The 17413-nt window shown below is 59.2% G+C and overlaps 3 protein-coding genes across 7 annotated transcripts; 2 read left to right on the top strand and 1 right to left on the bottom strand.

Annotated features, from left to right (window-relative positions):
* Positions 1-3498: 3498 nt before the first annotated feature.
* On the bottom strand, positions 3499-11352 carry TMEM8B (transmembrane protein 8B). Of its 4 annotated transcripts, none has more exons than XM_048932009.1 (13): positions 11226-11352; positions 8941-9130; positions 8225-8432; positions 7873-8006; positions 7534-7793; positions 6802-7157; positions 6487-6583; positions 6229-6352; positions 5831-5973; positions 5569-5747; positions 5053-5199; positions 4856-4972; positions 3499-4716 (listed from the first exon to the last, which is right to left on the bottom strand). In XM_048932009.1, the coding sequence occupies exons 1-13, from the start codon at positions 11338-11340 to the stop codon at positions 4381-4383; spliced, it is 2406 nt and encodes an 801-aa protein (XP_048787966.1). In that variant the 5' UTR covers positions 11341-11352; the 3' UTR covers positions 3499-4380. The 4 variants fall into 4 exon arrangements, with proteins under 4 accessions (XP_048787966.1, XP_048787965.1, XP_048787964.1 ...); XM_048932008.1 differs by lacking the exon at positions 11226-11352 and adding an exon at positions 9627-10863 and having other exon boundaries at positions 8225-8375; XM_048932007.1 differs by lacking the exon at positions 11226-11352 and adding an exon at positions 9627-10863.
* Positions 11353-11616: 264 nt separating this feature from the next.
* TAF1C (TATA-box binding protein associated factor, RNA polymerase I subunit C) lies at positions 11617-16000 on the top strand. 2 transcript variants are annotated; one of them, XM_048931134.1, is made up of 14 exons: positions 11617-11861; positions 11994-12087; positions 12174-12280; positions 12366-12461; positions 12548-12621; positions 12690-12937; positions 13015-13125; positions 13213-13336; positions 13417-13488; positions 13578-13713; positions 13801-13929; positions 14031-14217; positions 14300-14437; positions 14651-16000. In XM_048931134.1, the coding sequence occupies exons 1-14, from the start codon at positions 11730-11732 to the stop codon at positions 15808-15810; spliced, it is 2808 nt and encodes a 935-aa protein (XP_048787091.1). In that variant the 5' UTR covers positions 11617-11729; the 3' UTR covers positions 15811-16000. The 2 variants fall into 2 exon arrangements, with proteins under 2 accessions (XP_048787091.1, XP_048787092.1); XM_048931135.1 differs by having other exon boundaries at positions 14031-14205; positions 14651-15998.
* An 80-nt stretch (positions 16001-16080) lies between these two features.
* HINT2 (histidine triad nucleotide binding protein 2) lies at positions 16081-17164 on the top strand. The gene is made up of 5 exons (XM_048931220.1): positions 16081-16154; positions 16470-16613; positions 16691-16795; positions 16871-16943; positions 17020-17164. Exons 1-5 carry the CDS (start codon positions 16092-16094, stop codon positions 17109-17111), a joined length of 477 nt encoding a protein of 158 aa, XP_048787177.1. The 5' UTR covers positions 16081-16091; the 3' UTR covers positions 17112-17164.
* Positions 17165-17413: the final 249 nt, after the last annotated feature.

The raw sequence follows: 17413 nt of genomic DNA on the forward strand, positions 1-17413 counted from the left end.
AAAGGGGGCGTGGTCGCGCCGGGGTCCGCCTCACTCGCAGAGGGGGCGGAGCCAATTCGGTGCAGCCAATCAGGCTGCTGGATGCGCGCGGGGGTGGATTTCTGAAGACGTCACAGGAGGGGGATTCCCCCAGCGAGGGAGCCCCCCCCCCACCCGGCACCCTAATTGGGATACAAGGAGCGGGCCAGGAGTGTTATTTTCGTGCCCAAAGCCCCACCTCGCCTAACTCGTCCCGTACCTGCTGCACGAGATCCTGCACTGCAGACCTCACCCTGTTCGTTTGCCTGGACACCGTGGGCTGCAGGCAATGGGACGTCTTGGGAAGATGGGATGGGGTAAGAAGGGCATGGAGAGGTGAGATGGGCACCCAGAGCCAGAGTTCTGAAAGCTCAGCCCATCCTTAATCACTTTTCTTCCACAGAAGACAGGTCATGCTTACAGCTGGAAGCCACTCCACCCTGCAGCAGCGGGGAGAGCTGCCAATTGTTCCATCTACCTTTCATGCACCAACTGCAACAGCATTGCCTCTGGGCCAGGACGTGCCCCCAGCTGCTGGGGTACTGGCACGTGGCTGCCATGCTTTGGGACCTCATTCTGGTCTGCTGAGCCCTGCAGGGAGCCTGCAGTGCTGTCATCAGCTAATAAGAACAGAAATTCCCACAGGCTGGTCTGGGTTCCAGCATGGTGCTGGCAGGAGATTTGCTGACTCCTGGAGCAGCATTCTATGTGGTGCTGAGGGTTGTGGTGCTGTGCGTGGTGATGCAGTGACATCTGTGTCTTCAAGTGACCCTGCTCCATGCCACATCCTTCAGCACATCCCATGGTGATGTGAGGGCAGGCACAGTGACAGCACTATGCTCAGTCCCACCATGCTCTCTGAGGTGCTCTCGTCCCCTCTCCCCTTTTCTCCTGTTAGCATGTCAGTGGGGATTGGCAGAGATTGGCAGATTTTATGTGCTGGAGCAGCACATGGCTCAGTGCTGGAAACCAGACTAGAAATCTCTCAATTGCATTTGTTAAGAGTTGGTTTTGGTTCAACCCAAATGCTCTCTTTAGAAATGCAATGTCTTGGGTTTTCACCCTGAAGTTGATGAAACATCTTTATATGAAGTAAGAATAAACGGCAATATTTCCCTTGGTGCAGACACACTTAGGCTCACACAGAAAGATTCAGTGTGATTTCTCTAACACAGCTTCCGCTGAGAGTGCTGCTCATAATACCCAACAACACATTGTTTAGCACTTGCCTTTCTCTAAGGAAATCGTAGCGGTGATATTTGAGCGAAGAGGGTTTTTTATGAGAAAACTTTAATCTGCAATCCATACAGGGAACAGTGGCTTTGCACCCTATGTAAAATGTTCTCGATCTCCGCTGCCATCCTTTTTTCTTGCTCTGCAGGCTTGCTTCTTCAGGGAAATTCACCTGGGACTGCACATGGTGCAGCAGTTTGACTTCTGTTGCTGCGGGGCTGATTCCACATGAGAGCACTGCCCGCATCCCCTGCAGTGTTATCTGTGCCCAAGCTCTGGCTGTGCCCACGGCAGGATTTACATCAGCTGTGGGATGCGGGTGTGATGGGTCACAGGCACAGCAGTGGGGACATGCTGCCTCCAGCTCTAGGGCTTTGTGGTGCCAAACCCCTACCCAGTCCCTATGAACTGCCCTTGTGGTATCGGCGCGTACAGGCTGTCACCCAAGGAAACCAAGCTGAATGTCACTGAGGTTGTCTGGATACAACGTGATGGGAACTCCGCTCTAAAAATGGCCTGGGATGGGGGAAGAGGGGGCTTCTTGTGGCTGCCAATGGCCCACGTTAAGTGCTGATTAGAGCTCAGGCAACAGCCAAGTTTTTTGGAAATAAGTTCCTGGCCATATATGGAACCTGGCTTGTGTAACACAAGACTTTCTGCCTGAGTAGCACCTCCCTATGGTACTTCATGACCACAAAAGACTTCCTTGCAAGAACTCCATGCTAGCACTGTGCATGCATAGTAGGAGATGCTGATACATAACAATGCCAGCTTTTTGTCAATCTCAGGTTGACAAGCTTAATTCCTGGATTTTGGTGACCACTGCCATCTTGCTGTCAGGGCACATGAGGGCAAGGAGTGAGCAGGGAGAGATGCTGCCTATGCTCACACAGCTGCTGCAGGGCTGAGTGATTCAGGCCAGGCACATTTAAGTTGCACGGTGCAGGCTGCAGCAGGTTGAGCCCCACTGGGAGGGCAGGCAGCAGGCAAAACATCCCACAGTGTGATTTAGGGCCAGGAAGGGACTATGGGGTTTCGGGGATGCTCATTTCCAAGCAGGGAATGCTGGCCCAATGGCAGGGATGGGATGCAGGATGCTGAGCAGTGACTGGACAGTGCAGTGCTGGCCACAAGGCCACTCCCTTGTGCCTTTCCTCTGTCCCCTGCTGCCCCCCCATCAGGACAGCTACATGAAGGATCACACTGCTCTGGATGTTGTGTCTGTCCTCATGTCACAGGTGGGGTTCAGAGCTCCCATCCCTCCCCACCACCAGCTGTTCAGGGACCCGGTTGCCATGAGTACGTCAGATGTACCTGGTTGCTATGGGAACACTGTTGCCATGGTGATGTGGTTGCTGTGTCTGGCAGAGGCAGGAATGGAGCACTAGGAAGGCTGTTCCCACTGGAGTCACAGGAATGCCAAAAATCTGAGCAGGGAACAGGGAGAGCACAGTCTTTACCCTAACAGCATCCTCATTAAGGATGGAGGTACCTGGGAAGCAAGCAGGGGGATGAGGATATCTGTCTCCTGACAGGCAGCCAGAAGGACCCAGGGGATGCATTGGGCTGTAACCGAGTGCTGGGATCCTCCCCACTGATGCCTGCCAGTCTCCGCCCCCAGGAGCATGCCTGGCTGCTTGGCCCGGCCTTGAGATGAAAAATGCAATTGCAGATTTAATTAACTGAGTGCTGAGCTGTCCTGGATTCAGAGAAGTGAATCCAAGAGGAGCTGGTGAGTGGTTCCTTGCAGCTTTCCAGGACAGCTCCTATGGATAAACCCCACTGAGACACATCTCACCACATACTTGTTGCAGCCTGTTATTGTAGGGCCTACTTAAACTCACCAAGAAGCAGTTTTTGTTTCAGCCCCACAGTGGTGGGATGGGGCACAGATGCCATGCAGGACACAGTCCTCTCTGTAAAGTTCATAGAATCTGTCATAGAATCTTAGGATCATTTGAGTTGGAAGGGATATTTAAGAGACATCTGGTCTAACTGCCCTGAAATGAGCAGGGAGGCGCTCATTTGTGAGCAACTTTGTGAGGTGCTCAGAGCCTCTCCAGCGTTATCTTGAGTGCCTCCATGTTGGGGTGCAGTGTGCAGGACCCCTTGATAGGCAGATGCTTGCACTGGATGGCACAAGCATCACACTTGGCATTCTGCATGCATTGCAATGATGCAAGAGCTCAGTACTGTGTCTCTCTGGGAGATGAAGAGACGCAATTGGGTTTGGTGAAGTGAGCAACGTTTTTAATTAAAAATTAATCCCCAACCGGCCGCCTGGCTGGACCAGACAGAGCATTTTGCCTGGCAGAGACAGGGATGGAGGATGAGCTCCCGGGTGCCGGATCCCGGGGCCCTCGCACAGGCACCATGGCTCAGCACTGCTTGCTGCCCCCTGAACAGTGGGCCCGGAGCTGCCCCTGTCTGCCCTGCACCCACCAACCCCCAGCCCGCTGTGAACCAGGATCCATTCCTGGGCTGCAGCCTGGGGAAATGAAGCAATCTGCTGCAGCAGGGAGAAGGGGCAGTTGGGTCTCCCTCACTCTGCTCCATCTCACCTCCCATCCCCTCAGGGTGCCCAGAGTCAGGGTTTTGCCCCCCTCATGCAGCTGGCAGGAGCCCAGGATGCAGCCCAGTATGTGGCACAGCTTCTGCCCCACTGCCAACATGACCTAAGGCTGTACAGGGGCACATGAGGACACCCTGGCTGGCACACAGGTCTTGGGGACTTGACTGTCATTGTGTGCCCCCCAGAATACCTTTCCCCCAACTCCCCTCAGGCTGAGACAGCGTTACTGTAAGCAGATCTGGGGGCCCAGCGCATGCATTGCTCTCTCCCAGCAAGGCTCAGTGCCTGCAGCTGCCCAGGGCTGGTGGCAGTAGCAGGGATGTCACCGCTCCAGCACTATGGGGTGGGGACAGTCACATGCAGGGCACCAAGGTGTCACCAGGGGGGCTGAAGGTAGTGGGGACAGGGGCACTCCTGAGCCAGATGGAGTGGCAAGCAATGCCTGCTGACAAGTTCAACCGGGCTGTAATTGTGACACTGGGACAGCTGTGCACCAGCCCAGAGGAGTCCTGCTGTTCCCTGTGTCAGCATCCCTGCCTGAGCCCAGTGCACTAGCATCAGCTGGTGCAAATGCTGTTGATGGAGGCCACCGCTGGATCAACGAGCCCCAGCTCCTCCTGTTCATTGACGCAGAGCTGGTACCCACAGCCCTTACGGCGGGGCAGCGGCCCCAGGCGCCCACTGGGCTTGGCGCGGGGTGGCAGCAGGAAGCCCACACTGCCGGCGATGAGCAGGTGCCAAATACTGTGAATGTAGAAGTAGTTCTCCTCTGTCTCCACGAAGGCGTAGAGCAGCACGGCAGCCACCGCAATCAGTGCACCTGGGCACAGGTAGAACGCCCAGCGCTTCCAGGTGGGTGGGTAGCAGTGGCGGCGACGGATGGAGCGAGCCGTCTGCATGGAGACAACAGGACCTCAGGGGTGGCCATGGTCCCTTTGCCACCACACTGTGACAAGCCATGTCCTCCACCCCGTGGTGACAAGCTGGGGAGGACAGCTGGTACAACAGGAAAGGGATGCAATGAGTCCTTACCCAAGCAATAGCCATGATGCCCAAGGCAAAGAGGCTGGGTCCCAGCAGGTTCCATAGCCCATGGCGGTCCATCTGTAGTGCCATGGAGAGCAGCATGGCCCCCAGAAGGTACAGCACCTGTGGGGTTGTGACAGGGATGTCAGGCTGGACCTCCACTCCAGGACCCTCCCCACCACACGCACTCTCTCCGCACTCACCTGCTTGACCACAGGCTGCAGCCGGGCCATGGCAATGACAGTGACCCAGACAGACATGAGAGAACCCAGGAAGTCACAAAACTGCAGCACGTCATAGTCCATGATGCAGAACACCACGATGCCTGGCTGGTCACAGGCATGATAAAACTGGGGCCACAGAGGGAATGGGGTGAGAGTCATTCCATATTGCCCAACTCCCTGCCCACCATCCTTTCAGTATCTCAACAAAAGCTACCCTTTCAGTATCTAAAGGGAGGCTATAAGAAAGAAGGGTACACACTCCTTAGGAGGGTCTGTTGTGATAGGACAAGGAGAAATTACTTTGAACTAACATAGGGGAGATTTAGATATGGGCTGCCCAAAGAGGTGGTAGATAACCTGTCCTTGGAGAATCTCAAGGTCACGCTCTGAGGACCTGACTGAGCTGTACATGTCCCTTTTCATTGCAGGGGAGTTGGACAAGATGACATTTCCAACTCAAATGGTCCTATGATTCTATCCCCATCCTGCACTTACAGTGGAGAAGAACATTGTGAAGATGTAGACAGCAGCTTCTAAGAGGTAGTGACTGCGCACAGCAATGGCCACAGGAGGCACAAACATAACATTGCTGAGGCAGAGCAGCAGGGTGGAGAGGAGCTGGAAACCATAGGAGAATGCCTCGGCATTGTCAGTGCAGCCCCAGCCATTCCATCCTGCAAGAGAGGGGAAGCTCCATCCAGTACCCATTGGAGAGCTGGGACAGGAGGACTGACGGAGTGCCTAGAACAGATCTTACCAGCTTTGCACTCACAGGCTGCATACAAATAATTGTTGGTACGCAGCAGCTTGCACTGCCCATAGATGCCACAGTCGTTGATGCAGGGTGAGAGGTAGGCACGCAGGTAGACCTCAGCTGTCACATTGGTGCAAGGCTCGAACCTGCCCCGTGGGGGAACAAGGGTAAATACTTGGACGTGCATGCACTGGGCATGAGCACAGCCCTCAGATGCACACAAGCCAACAGCTGCTTCCCAACTGAGAGCTTCAGAGCAGAGCTGCAGGAGCCCACAGTGCAGTGACATCCAGCTCTGCCAGGACAGGGAGGCTGGGATACCCTGCGATGCTTGGGATGCACTGAAAGTGCCAGGATGCACTGGGATGTGGTGACACATGGCAGGCATGCTGGGATCTTACCCATGCTCTGTGGCACAGAGGGAGCGCAGGCTCAGGTACCAGCTGCCAGTCTGGGGGTAAGGGATGCGCAGGCGGCTCAGGCTGGCCGTGGCGTTGACAGAGAGCAGGAAGCCTGCCAGGGACTCTGCCGGCAGGGAAAGCTACGGGTGAGCTGGGCAGGGAGCAGGCCAGGCACCCAACCACCCCAGGCCATCCCTGGCAGGGCATGGGGGTCAAAACCCATGGCCACAGCAGGGGGACAGGCACAGCCCAACCTACCTGTCTCACAGGTAACCGATGTGTTGTCACCAGATGTCAGCGGGACCTCATGGTTCAAACAGCCAAACACTGTCACATTCTCACCACACAGGGAGCTCTGGGGGCAGAGGGGAGATGGCCCTAAAGCAGCACTGGGAGTGTCCCCTGCTCAGCACAGCACTTGACAGCATCCTAATATATCACCCTGAGCACCCTGGTCATTATCTACTGTAACCCATGGTCCACCACCCAACAGCTCTTAAATCATGGGCCATGACCCAAAGGCACCCCTGCCCCAGACCCCAACACGCCCATCTCCTGGCCTGACCACCTCACCACATTGAGCCGCAGCTCCAGGTTGAGCACCCCGCCACTGTCCAGCACTGGCAGGAGGTTGATGACAAAGACGGCAGGACGGTCGGGTGGCACTGACACGTTGGGCCCAAAGAAGATGTAGAAGTGGACGGAGAAGGTGTCGAGCTCGTTGCGCAGCGTGGGGCGGATGGGCCAGCAGCGCTCAGTGGCAGGCATGGTGGAAGAGATGGGGAGCGGGCGCTTGGTGCTGTTGGGGCTGGTGGGAGGGGGGCTGTCCCCCAGCACCATCCCACCCGCAGAACCAAAGGAGTGCGGCATGTTCATGGAGGCGCTGGAGGGCAGGAAGGGCGGCCGGGCCAGGCTGGGGCGGGAGCAGTCTGGGAGCAGAGCCATCAGCCCTGGCACCATGCAGCCCCCCAGCCTCCTGCCCTTACCTCCCATCCGCCCTCCCTATCACCCAGGTTGGCAATCCCTGCATCCTAGCACATCTCAGCGTCCCAACACCTCCCGGTATCCCATTCCAATGTCTCAGCACATGACCAGTATCCCACAGCATCCCAGCACCTCCCAGTGTCCCAGTACTTTCCTCCTAACGCCCCAACATCTCCAAACATCTCCCAGTGTCCCAGCACCTCTTAGTGCATCCCAGCATCACCAGCAAGCTGGGTGTCACTCTGTAGCCAGATCCCACAAGCAACCCTTGCCATCTCCCTCTCAACTCTGTGCCCTCTCAAGCCTCCCTGTGTCCCTCACCTGTCAGCTGCACAGTGATCTGGAAGGAGACGGTGCCCGGAGACCCAGGGTGCCTCTCTACCAGCACATAGTACCAGTGCTGCCAGAAAGGCAGGTCCAGTGCCAGCTGGCAGGGCACACGCTCCCGGCAGTCCAGTGCTGTTGAGTTGTGCAGTGGGGGGGCCTTCGCTCGCATGCGCAGCCAGAGTGGGCAGCCCTCGACCCCGCGGCATCGCAGCACCTCCACCAGCACACGTGATGTGTAGCTGGGCACGAACACCCTGCGGGATGCTTGCATCAGTGCGGGTCAGGGGCTGGATCCCAAGGGTTCCCTTCCTTATCAGATCCTCTCACACTCACTTGTAGAGGCAGGAGCGGTTATGGGGAGCCATGCTCTGCTCAGTGATGTAACCAGGGTATAGCACGGCAATGTTCACCAGGCGCTGCACAATGAGCTGTGGCTGGAAGAGGTACTGGCACTCCTCATAGAGGCCCTGTGCCAGTAGGACAGTCAGCATGGGGACCGGCCACACCGAGCCAGTGTCCCACAGCCACAGGCCCAGCACTATAGTGATGGGGTAGGCAGTCTGCCCTGGTCTCCTCTTTCCAAAGGTGCCCAGGACCCGACCCCTGCCAATTATTCATATGCCCCCCAAGTGCCCCGTATAAGACAGCTAGCCAATCCAACTTATGTGTTCCCTCAGTCCTTCACCTTGACAGAGATCTTGCCCTCATCCTTGGGCAGATGGGCAGCCAGGAACCAGTCTCCAGGAAGAGGGCTGGTGATATTGAACACCCCTGTGGTGCGGTTGGGCAAGGTCCAGGTGAGGGTCAGCGCAAAGGAGCCAGGGACAGCTGTGTCACTGGGAAAGTGTGTGTGCAGTGGGTTAATGACGGAAGGAGCCCCCGAGCGGAAATACCTGCAGGAGAGACAGCAATTAACAGAGCCCAGGTTGGGCAGCATGGCAGGGGCAGCCCACCCTACAAGCAGGGTGTGTCTCTGCAAGCAGAGGAAGATATCAGTAAGCTAGGATCTTGGTGAAGACCCTGAGCTTCCCAGGACAGGTGTCCAAGTAAAACTGCTCATAGATGAGCTGTACAAACGAATAAAAATTGCAACAAATGAATTATGGGGAGGGAGAGTGAGTGTATGCATCTGCATGTGTACGAACATGTTTGTGCATCTACGTGCATATGTGCATGTTTGTACACATAACTGTGCATGTGTGTACCTGAATCCAGTGCCTGTGTGCCTGTGTATGCATGATCTATGCATGCATGCAAGTGCATGTCTGCATGTGTGTGTAGCCATGCGTGCACAAGCAAGAAGCAGATGGGTGCAAGTAGGCTGCAGGGCACATCCAGGCAGACAGCAGCAGAAGGCAGGATCAGGGGGAAGGAAACAAAGCGGGCAAGTTGCTTACTTACACGGTGATGCTACGATCTGGGCATTGGTCCCCAAAGGTGCCACCTTGCTCTTTGAAGGTGATGAGATTCCAAACAGCAATGACCGTGTCCTCAGGGATGTGGAAATGAAAGAGTTCGATGCTGGCAAAGGAGCGGAAGGGACTGAGCTTGCGTGGTGTGCGGGTGAAGTAGTCAGTTACGAAGAGCCCATCTGCAGAAGAGATTCAAGGGACTCTCAGTGTGAGGGGCAGGAGAAGCTGCAACTGAGCCAGGGCTGATGTCAGCTGTGCCTACCCTTGGCACAGTCTGCACTGTTCAGCACCAAGAATTATAGAGCTATGCACTTCCTGCACAGCTCCTAAGCTCTCCTGTGTTTGTGGAGGAGGAATGGTGCACATATGTGCGCACATATGCATGTGTGGGCGCTGTCTGCATGCACAGCTAAATGAAGGCGTGCACACCCACACAAGAGTGTGTGTGGCTGTGTACAGCTTTATGTTTAAGACACCTTCTGCTATTGCATGGCAGGTCTCACTGTCCAAAAGTCCAGCTGCCTGGGGATTTCAGGAGCTTTAGCAGGAGAAGGAAGACACTTCCATCGTACATTGGAAAGAAGGAAGATCTGATCTCCAGACAGGAGCAGTAACTTCACTCCACTATTGTACCACTTCCCCACTGCCAGCCTAAGCTATCCATGCCTTACTCACCAAGAATAAGATGTAGGTCTCTACAAGCAGCCAACAAAGGGAATGCTAGCAGAGGAGCAGATGGGAGCAGGGTTGTGGCCAGGAGGATGTATCCAGCAAGGAAGGGGACAGCTGAGAAGAAAGACTGCTTTTTACAGTGTCTGGCCAGGAGTGTGCGCATGCGCATGCATGCACGTGTGTTTGTGCTGCGTGTGTGCAGCCCCAGCAGGCTGAACACTGACATGCATCTGCTCCCTTGCCTGGAACAAAGGCAGCTCCCCCTCCCTTCGTTGCCAGCCAACACAAGATGGGCATGAAATTTCCATCTGCGTGCAAGAGTACTCAATCACAATTTCCCTGCCATGAGGCCAGTCCCCTCCAAGGGGACCAAAGCTCTCTGCCACCTGGGGTCAGTGAACCGGCACTGGACCTCAAAGAGAAAGAGACAGCGAACGTGCTTCCAGAAGATGGCATGGGGGAAGGCAGAGCTTCCTGACCCCGTTGTACTTTCCCGAGCCCACTCATCTGAGGCAAAATGGGGGCACTCAGGTGCACAGGGAGAGTCAGGCTGGAGCCCTTCGGCGGTGAGGCCAGAGTGCAGGCAGGAAAGCTGGAGGATGGAACAGAATTTCCTATCTACGAAGGAAAGGAAGGAGAAAAGCAAGAGCGTCTCTGCCCCAGGCCAGAGGTAGAAGAGAGGCGACCTCCTCTCCCAGCAGGGTCAGTACCACGGACAGCTCCCAATGTGTCGGGCTCAGCACCACGGGCTCAGTGGGTCGGGCTCGGCACCACGGACAGCTCCCTCCAGCCGCTCCATCGGGGCCCATAGTGCTCCTGCCCCACAGCTCGGCCCCCTTCCTCTCAGATCCCCATACACAACACCGCATACCCCTCCGCAGCCCCCGAATGGAGGTAGCTCCCGTGCCCGATAGCACACTCATTTCTACACGTAGCCACTCCAGTGTCCCCTCACTCACCCTCACTGCACACGCATCCCCCTGCCCACTTCACAGCCCTCTGTCCCGGTGACACACTGCATCTGCAGAGCCCCTGACCACGAGTTTGACCACTCTGGGCGTCCCTCTGCACTTACTTCACTTGTGTCCCTCCAGCACGCACACCTCTGAGCCTCCCCACCTATCCCACTGCACTTGTGCCCCACATCCCACTTATCATCAGGCACTACCCCCGCACACACATCTCCATATCCCATTATGCCAACAGCCCATTGCACTCAAATTGCCATCTCCCACCACACATGAATGTGCCCCATTATGCGCACACCTCGTGCTCCATTGCCTATGCACCCTAAAATCAGTTGCATGGGCATCCCACAGAATGCACACCTATGTGCCCTGCTGCACGTTTGTCCTGAATCTCTCTGCACACACATCCCGCACCCCATTGCACACACTGTCCCATTGCACACGCATCTCACAGCAGGTAGATGCTGCGCCCCACTGCACACGGTCTGTGCTCCATTCTCACCCCACTGCGTGCACATCCCATTTCCCATGTCTCCTACTGCAAGCACGCACCTCCCCCCTCACGAAGCATCCCATAGCACTCAGATCCCTGACTCCTCGCACATCCCGCATCCCTCGGCCCCGCGGCACTCACCGGCGGGCGGCGGAGACAAGAAAAGGAGGAGGAGGAGCGGCACGAGCAGCAGGGGCAGGCGGAGGAGGGGTGGTGGTGGGAGCGGCCGCCCCCGCCCGCCGCCCCGCCGCCCCATGCCACCGCGCCCGCTGCCGTGGGGTGCGCGCCGCCAGCAGCCCCGCCGCGCAGGGACGACCATGACGTCACCCGCCCCGCCTCCTTACCCAGCCCCCGCGCGCCTATTGGCGGCTCTGCCTGTCGCTCACAGCCGGCTCGGCCCCGCTTTCTGCGCGCCTTGAGCGCACTATGCTGCCGGCACGCCAGGGGGCAGTGTCGCACTCCAGGCCCTGCTCTTTTCTATGCCCGACCGCTGATTATGCAGAGCGCTCCCTCCTACTTCCGGCGGCGTCGGGTCCGCGTGCTTGCCGATTCCGGTCCGGGTCTGGTCCCGGGTAGCGCCGGCACTGCCGAGCCGAGAGCACGTATCGGACATCGCTGTTTTCCTCCGCCTCCTCCGGTATCTCCATGGAGTTCCCGGGAGTGCTTTTCCCTTCTTACTTCGGCTGCGGCCCCCCCAAGGACGAGGGGGGCATGGCTCCAGCCGCCGGCTGGGGAGAGCGCGGGAAGGTTCTGGAGGCCGGGCCCGGACAGCGGCAGGTGAGGGGCAATGGGGACACGGGAGTGGGCACTGAAGGTACGGGAAGGCAGAGGAGGGGGCGCAGGGGGAGGGATGGAGGGCACTGGGAGTACAGGAAGGGAGCCCTCACCTCCCCGCCGCTCTCCCTGCAGGTGCTGCCACCGTTTGTGCCTCTCCGCAGCCACGAGGGCGAGAGCTGGGCGCCGGCCGAGGCCGCGGCAGTGCCGCTGCTGCCGCCCAATATGGGTAAGGGACAGAGGGTGTGGGGGAGCCGAGAATGGGGCTGCCACCTGGTGTCAGGACAACCTTGGCAGCCGCCCTCCCCCCCGCAGGCTGCTGGGTCCCCACAGTCACCCCTCAGGATATCCTCTACCACGGTATCCTGCACAGAAAGCTGCGGACCGGGAGGTCTGGGGCTGCGCTGGACTTTGCCAAGCAGGTACAGGCTCGGGTGCTGCTGGGGAGCCAGGGCTGAGCTCCCCTGTGACATCCTTGCACGTCCCCACACTGCTGTCCTCACACAGCTGGGGCACTTCTTTGTGGATCACCCCGAGGATGCCTTCAGCTCCCTGGGGCGACTGCTGCACAAGAACTTCTACCTGGGAGACTCCAGGCTCAGGGTCAGTGCCCTTGGTGAGGCTGAGGGAGACACCAGCGTACCCCGTCCTGTCTGCTCATAGCAGCACTCCTGCTCTCTTCCCTGCAGAAACGCAGCGCCCAGGACACAACCATCCGCATGACATCCCTGGTGGAAAATATCAACCATATGGAAGCCAGGCGGTGAGTGCTGCTAGGCTGGGGGAGCTGTGGGCTCTGGCACCTGCTTGACACTGGTTGTCCCCTCACAGTGGCTGCCCTCAGCATCAATTTACCTCCCGCCTGCGCTTGTTCTCTCACCTGTGCCGGGACTGGCTCTTCGAGGTGCCTCTGGGGCTGCTGGCTGACTGTGTGCATGAAGAGCTGCTGCTACAGTGGACCAGCCTGCTCTTTGATGACAGTTCCACAGGGGGAGCACTAGCCTGGCTGCCCCCTCAGGATGCAAGCAGTCGTGTGGGACGCCTGGTGTACCCTGGTGGGATGGCCATGAACCACCTCTGTATCCTTCCCTGTGATATGTGGGAGACTCTGGGGCAGCGGGGCACTGTGTGGCAGTGCCCTTAGCCAGCACTCCAGATTTCCAGGATGTGGTGCTGGAGGAGCAGCCTCGGGCACGGGGGCTACCAGTGCAGTTTGAGCTTAATGGGCGCATCCGGCAAGTAGCTGCTGCCCGGGTGGATGGGCAAGGTGAGTGAGCCCTGGGACCTGTGCACTGCATACAGAGATGGTAGGGTCCCTGCCCTTTCACCTGTCCTCTCTCCTGTCTCCTACTAGACTTTGTTGGCGTTCGCTCTGACTACCACTGTGGTGTTTGGAGGATGCCAGGCAAGACAGGAGCTGCCCCCAGCCCACTGCAGGTCATCCACACTGATGTGCCAGCCTCCTGCCTCACTGTCAGGTGTGTGCTGGGGATACAGGGCTCTGGGGAGGTCCTCAGACACAGACCTTCCAATGTAATGCCATACCTCTGCCCCACAGCCCATACCTGTCTGGGGAGCTGTCAGTCTGCACCCAAAGTGGAGCCGTCTATCTGTGGAACATTGAGACAGGGTGAGTTGGAGTGCTGCATCCCCAGCGTTCAGGGTAGGAGGAGGCAAGGGCGCCCCGCAGCAAGGAAGAGCTCTGTCCCTTCCCCACAGGCTGCAGCGTCTCCGCCATGACACACAGACCCTGTTTTTCCGGGACCACTCACCCTGGCGCTGGAGTGACTTCACTGCTCACCCGCGGGTGCTGAGCTGTGCTGACCGCACTGGCATCCTGTGCCTGGATGCTCGGGTGAGCATGAGTACAGGGGTCAGGGTCAGCTGAGGGGTGTCCTACTGTTCCCCATGATGCCGACAGCACCCTGCTGTGCCACTGCAGGCCCCCACGAGCTGCCACTTCGACTTCTTCAAGGTGGGTGAGGAAGCCAAGTGCGAGCAGGGTGAACGCGTAGTATTGCCCATGTACCTGGGTAGGGCTCACCCCTGCCAACACCTCGTTGCCACCCAGGTGAGTCCTCAATGGCTCAAAGTCCCCAAAGCCCCAAACCAACTTGTGCAGCTGGTTTGGATGCAGGTGGGGGAGCCCTGCTGAGCCTTACCCTCTCCCAGTTTGCCGTGTACCTGCTGGACGAGCGCTTGCCGTTGGTGCCTGTGCTGAAATGGTCACACATGATGAAAGCACCCCCTCTGTTTGCTGACATTGTTCCGGGGGAGTCTGGAAGGAGCCATAAAGCGCTGCTGGGCACCTCTCATACCCAGGAGCTGCTGCTGCTGCAGTACACAGGTGAGAAACCAGGTAGGGGACACAGAAACTCCACTCATGTCCACAACCTGACCTTGCTGCTTCACTAGCCGATTTTTGACATGTCTTATTGCAGGGGGCGACCAGATGGCCTGCCAGCTCGCAGGGCCGCCACAGCAGCTACACAGCATTGCCAGCTGCCTACCTCACCTTCCCACACAGCTCCCACACCAGCACCACCTGCTCCAGAAGCGCCTCAGCATCCCTGCAGCAGGTGAGTGGTCATGGGGCATGTAGGTCATGCAGGGGCAGCAGCCAGCAGTTGGTGCTGCATTGGGCATGCATCAAAAGGCAAATGCTACTTCAAGATGAGATACAGATGGCTTAGGAGAGGACATAGGGACAAACTGGGAAAGAGGAGTGAGTCCTGCACCCACGGGGAGGTGAAGTAGGGTATGTGGTGATGATGCCCCATTTATCCCCATAGGGCTGGCTGCCGTGCAGCATGAGCAGGGTGAGCAAGAGTCCCTTCTGGTGTTCCAACTCTCCGAGGCAGGTGATGTCTTCTACCAGATGCTGAGGCACGAAGCAGCACCCTCACCTGTTCCTGACCAGGGGGACGAGGCAGAACCAGCTCCCACTCCCAACAAGGAGGATGAGGCCGCAGCATCCCCTGGCTCTCCCATTCTGTTTGGCAGTGAGGAAGAGGAACAGGAGGAGGAAGAAGAGCAGACCTTCTACTTGTCCAATCTAGAGGTGATAATCAATGATGAAGAGGAAGAGGAGGAGGAGGTAGTGACCACGCCAGCAGCCACTGAGGAACCTGAGCCTCTTGCCAGGCCCAAGCCTGCCCCAGATGTGCCCAGTGCAGCTGCAGCTCTGCGGTACCGCCGCTGGCTGCGGGCACTGCTGCAGGCATGGATGGGCTCCCCAGCATCCTCCTGCCGATCAGGGCCCCCTACCCTCAGTCAGCGGCGCCTCTTCACCCGCAAGGAGCTGTCAGAGATGGCACCAAGTGTCCTACAGCAGTACCAGCTGCAGCTGCGCCAGGCCATGTGTGAGCGGGGCCGCATCCAGCGCTGGGAGCCAGCCCCAGAACCTCCCAGCCCAGCACCCTCCTTGGAACCCAATGCCTTGAGTGCCAGGCTAACAGCAGCATGGAGAGGCGAGTGGGGGGCCGTGGGGCCAGCTGGCAGCACCCTGCAGAGGCAACAAGCACTGCGGGAACGGCGGCGGAGGCAGAAGCGCAGCCGGGCTCACCGCAGCCTCTCGGCCAGCTTCACCTCCTCCATCACCTACCAGTCTGAGCTGTCCGAGCTCAGCGAGGGGGCCACTCCCCGCACTCCCCCGTCCACCCCACGGGAGGTGGTGGTGTCCTCTCTGCCCGGCACCCCTCCACCGCCTCCCACCGACATCCTGCTGTCCTCTCAGGAGCTGCGATCCCGCGGCATCCCCAAGGAGCGTCGCCGCACGCTGCGGGACTACCTGTCCGTGTGGGCCGAGGGCCCGCAGGATCCCCCCGAGGCCCCCAGCAGCATCACGGTGCAGCGCTGCATCCCCTCCTCGCAGAGCCAGCTCTCCAGCTCACAAAGCCAGCTCTCCTCTGCCTCGCAACCGCGTCGCAAGCGGCCCCGTATGGGCTTCTGAGCAGCAATAAACGCAGAGTGGCACTGCTCTCGTTGTCAGGATCCTTGGGAGAACCCACGCGGAACGCGTGGAGGTGACGGCGCGGGCGGGTGTACGCTCGTCGGTGTGTGGGTGAGCGGGCAGCACCGTGCTCGCCTCCTGCGGGGTGGTCGCAGCGTGTGACACTGTGCCGTGCGCGTCACGCGTGGGGGCATGGAGGAGCGTGCCGGCCCTTTAAGGCGCGGGAGTGACGGGGTGGGAGCCAATGGGAGCGCGGGGCGGGGGCGGTGCCGCTGCGGGCGATGGCGGCGGTGCTGGCGCGCGGGTTGGCGCGCGTCTGGGTGGCGCGGGCGCGCGCTGGGCAGGTGGGCGCGGGTGGGCAGGGGGCGCGGGAACCGCGGGGGCGGAGCCGAGGGCACCGCAGGGGCGCGGGGCGGCAGGGAATGGAGCGGGGGGATCCTCGGCGGTGCCCGCGCTGCCCTCCGTGCGAAGTCCACGAATGAGGGAGCGCCTCCTGCCGCGCGTCTTGTCTCACTGCGGCCTGTGCCCACGCGTGCGGCCCCGACATCGACTCGCGCCTCCCCACGCCCAGTCCCCACCTCGCACCCCTAACGTGCCCGCGTGGCCGCAGCGCGCGGTCCCCTCCCCACGCGCGCCGTGACATCCCCGTGTGTCTCCAGCGCTGCCGCTGCGCGGCCGGCGGGCAGGACGGAGAGGTGGGCAAGGCGCAGCGGGTGGCCGCCGAGGGGGGGACGGAGCCCACCATCTTCAGCCGGATCATAGCCCGCAGCGTGCCGGCCACCATCCTGTATGAGGATGATGAGGTAGGGGTCAGCGGAGCGCGCGTCACGCCGTGGGTTGTACCCACGCGAGAGAGCTCAGCCTGCCCTCCCTCCCTCAGTGCCTGGTGTTCCGCGACGTGGCTCCGCAGGCGCCCGTCCACTTCCTAGTGATCCCCAAGCGCCCCATCCCTCGGCTGAGCCGCGTGGGTCCGCAGGATGCGCAGGTGAGAGGGTATGGCTGCCGAGGGCAGAAGTGGGGTGAGGGACGCGGGGCTGAGCCCCGGGCTCCGCTCCCACAGCTTCTGGGACACCTGATGGTGGTGGCAGCGCGCACGGCACAGGCGGAGGGGCTGTCTGACGGCTACCGGCTGGGTGAGTCGAGTGTCCCCACCGCGTGTCCCCCCACGGTTGACACTCTCTTCCCTGATCCTTGCTCCTCTCCCCGCAGTCATCAACGACGGGAAGCACGGTGCCCAGTCGGTGTACCACTTGCACCTCCACGTGCTGGGTGGGCGGCAGATGAACTGGCCCCCCGGCTGAGGTCCCCCGCCCCCCTTAGGTTACCCCACAATAAAGTTTCTTGGGGACACGCAGTGGATTTTCTGGCTCTGTTTTGTGGTAACTCTCACGGATGGAAGTTGGTTTTCAGTTCTGACCCATCCTGCACTGTACACACCAGACCATGCACAAATGTGCAAAACGTTGCATTGCACAGTCCAGACCCACTGTGCATCCAACGCTGTGCAAAATGTTGCATTGCACAGCGCAGGCCATACACCACCATGCACAGCACATTGCATACATCAGCAGCAAACGTGCATCTGCTACAATGCACAACACGT

This window comes from Lagopus muta, chromosome Z (assembly GCF_023343835.1).
Source record: "Lagopus muta isolate bLagMut1 chromosome Z, bLagMut1 primary, whole genome shotgun sequence".
NCBI classification, from domain to species: Eukaryota; Metazoa; Chordata; class Aves; order Galliformes; family Phasianidae; genus Lagopus; species Lagopus muta.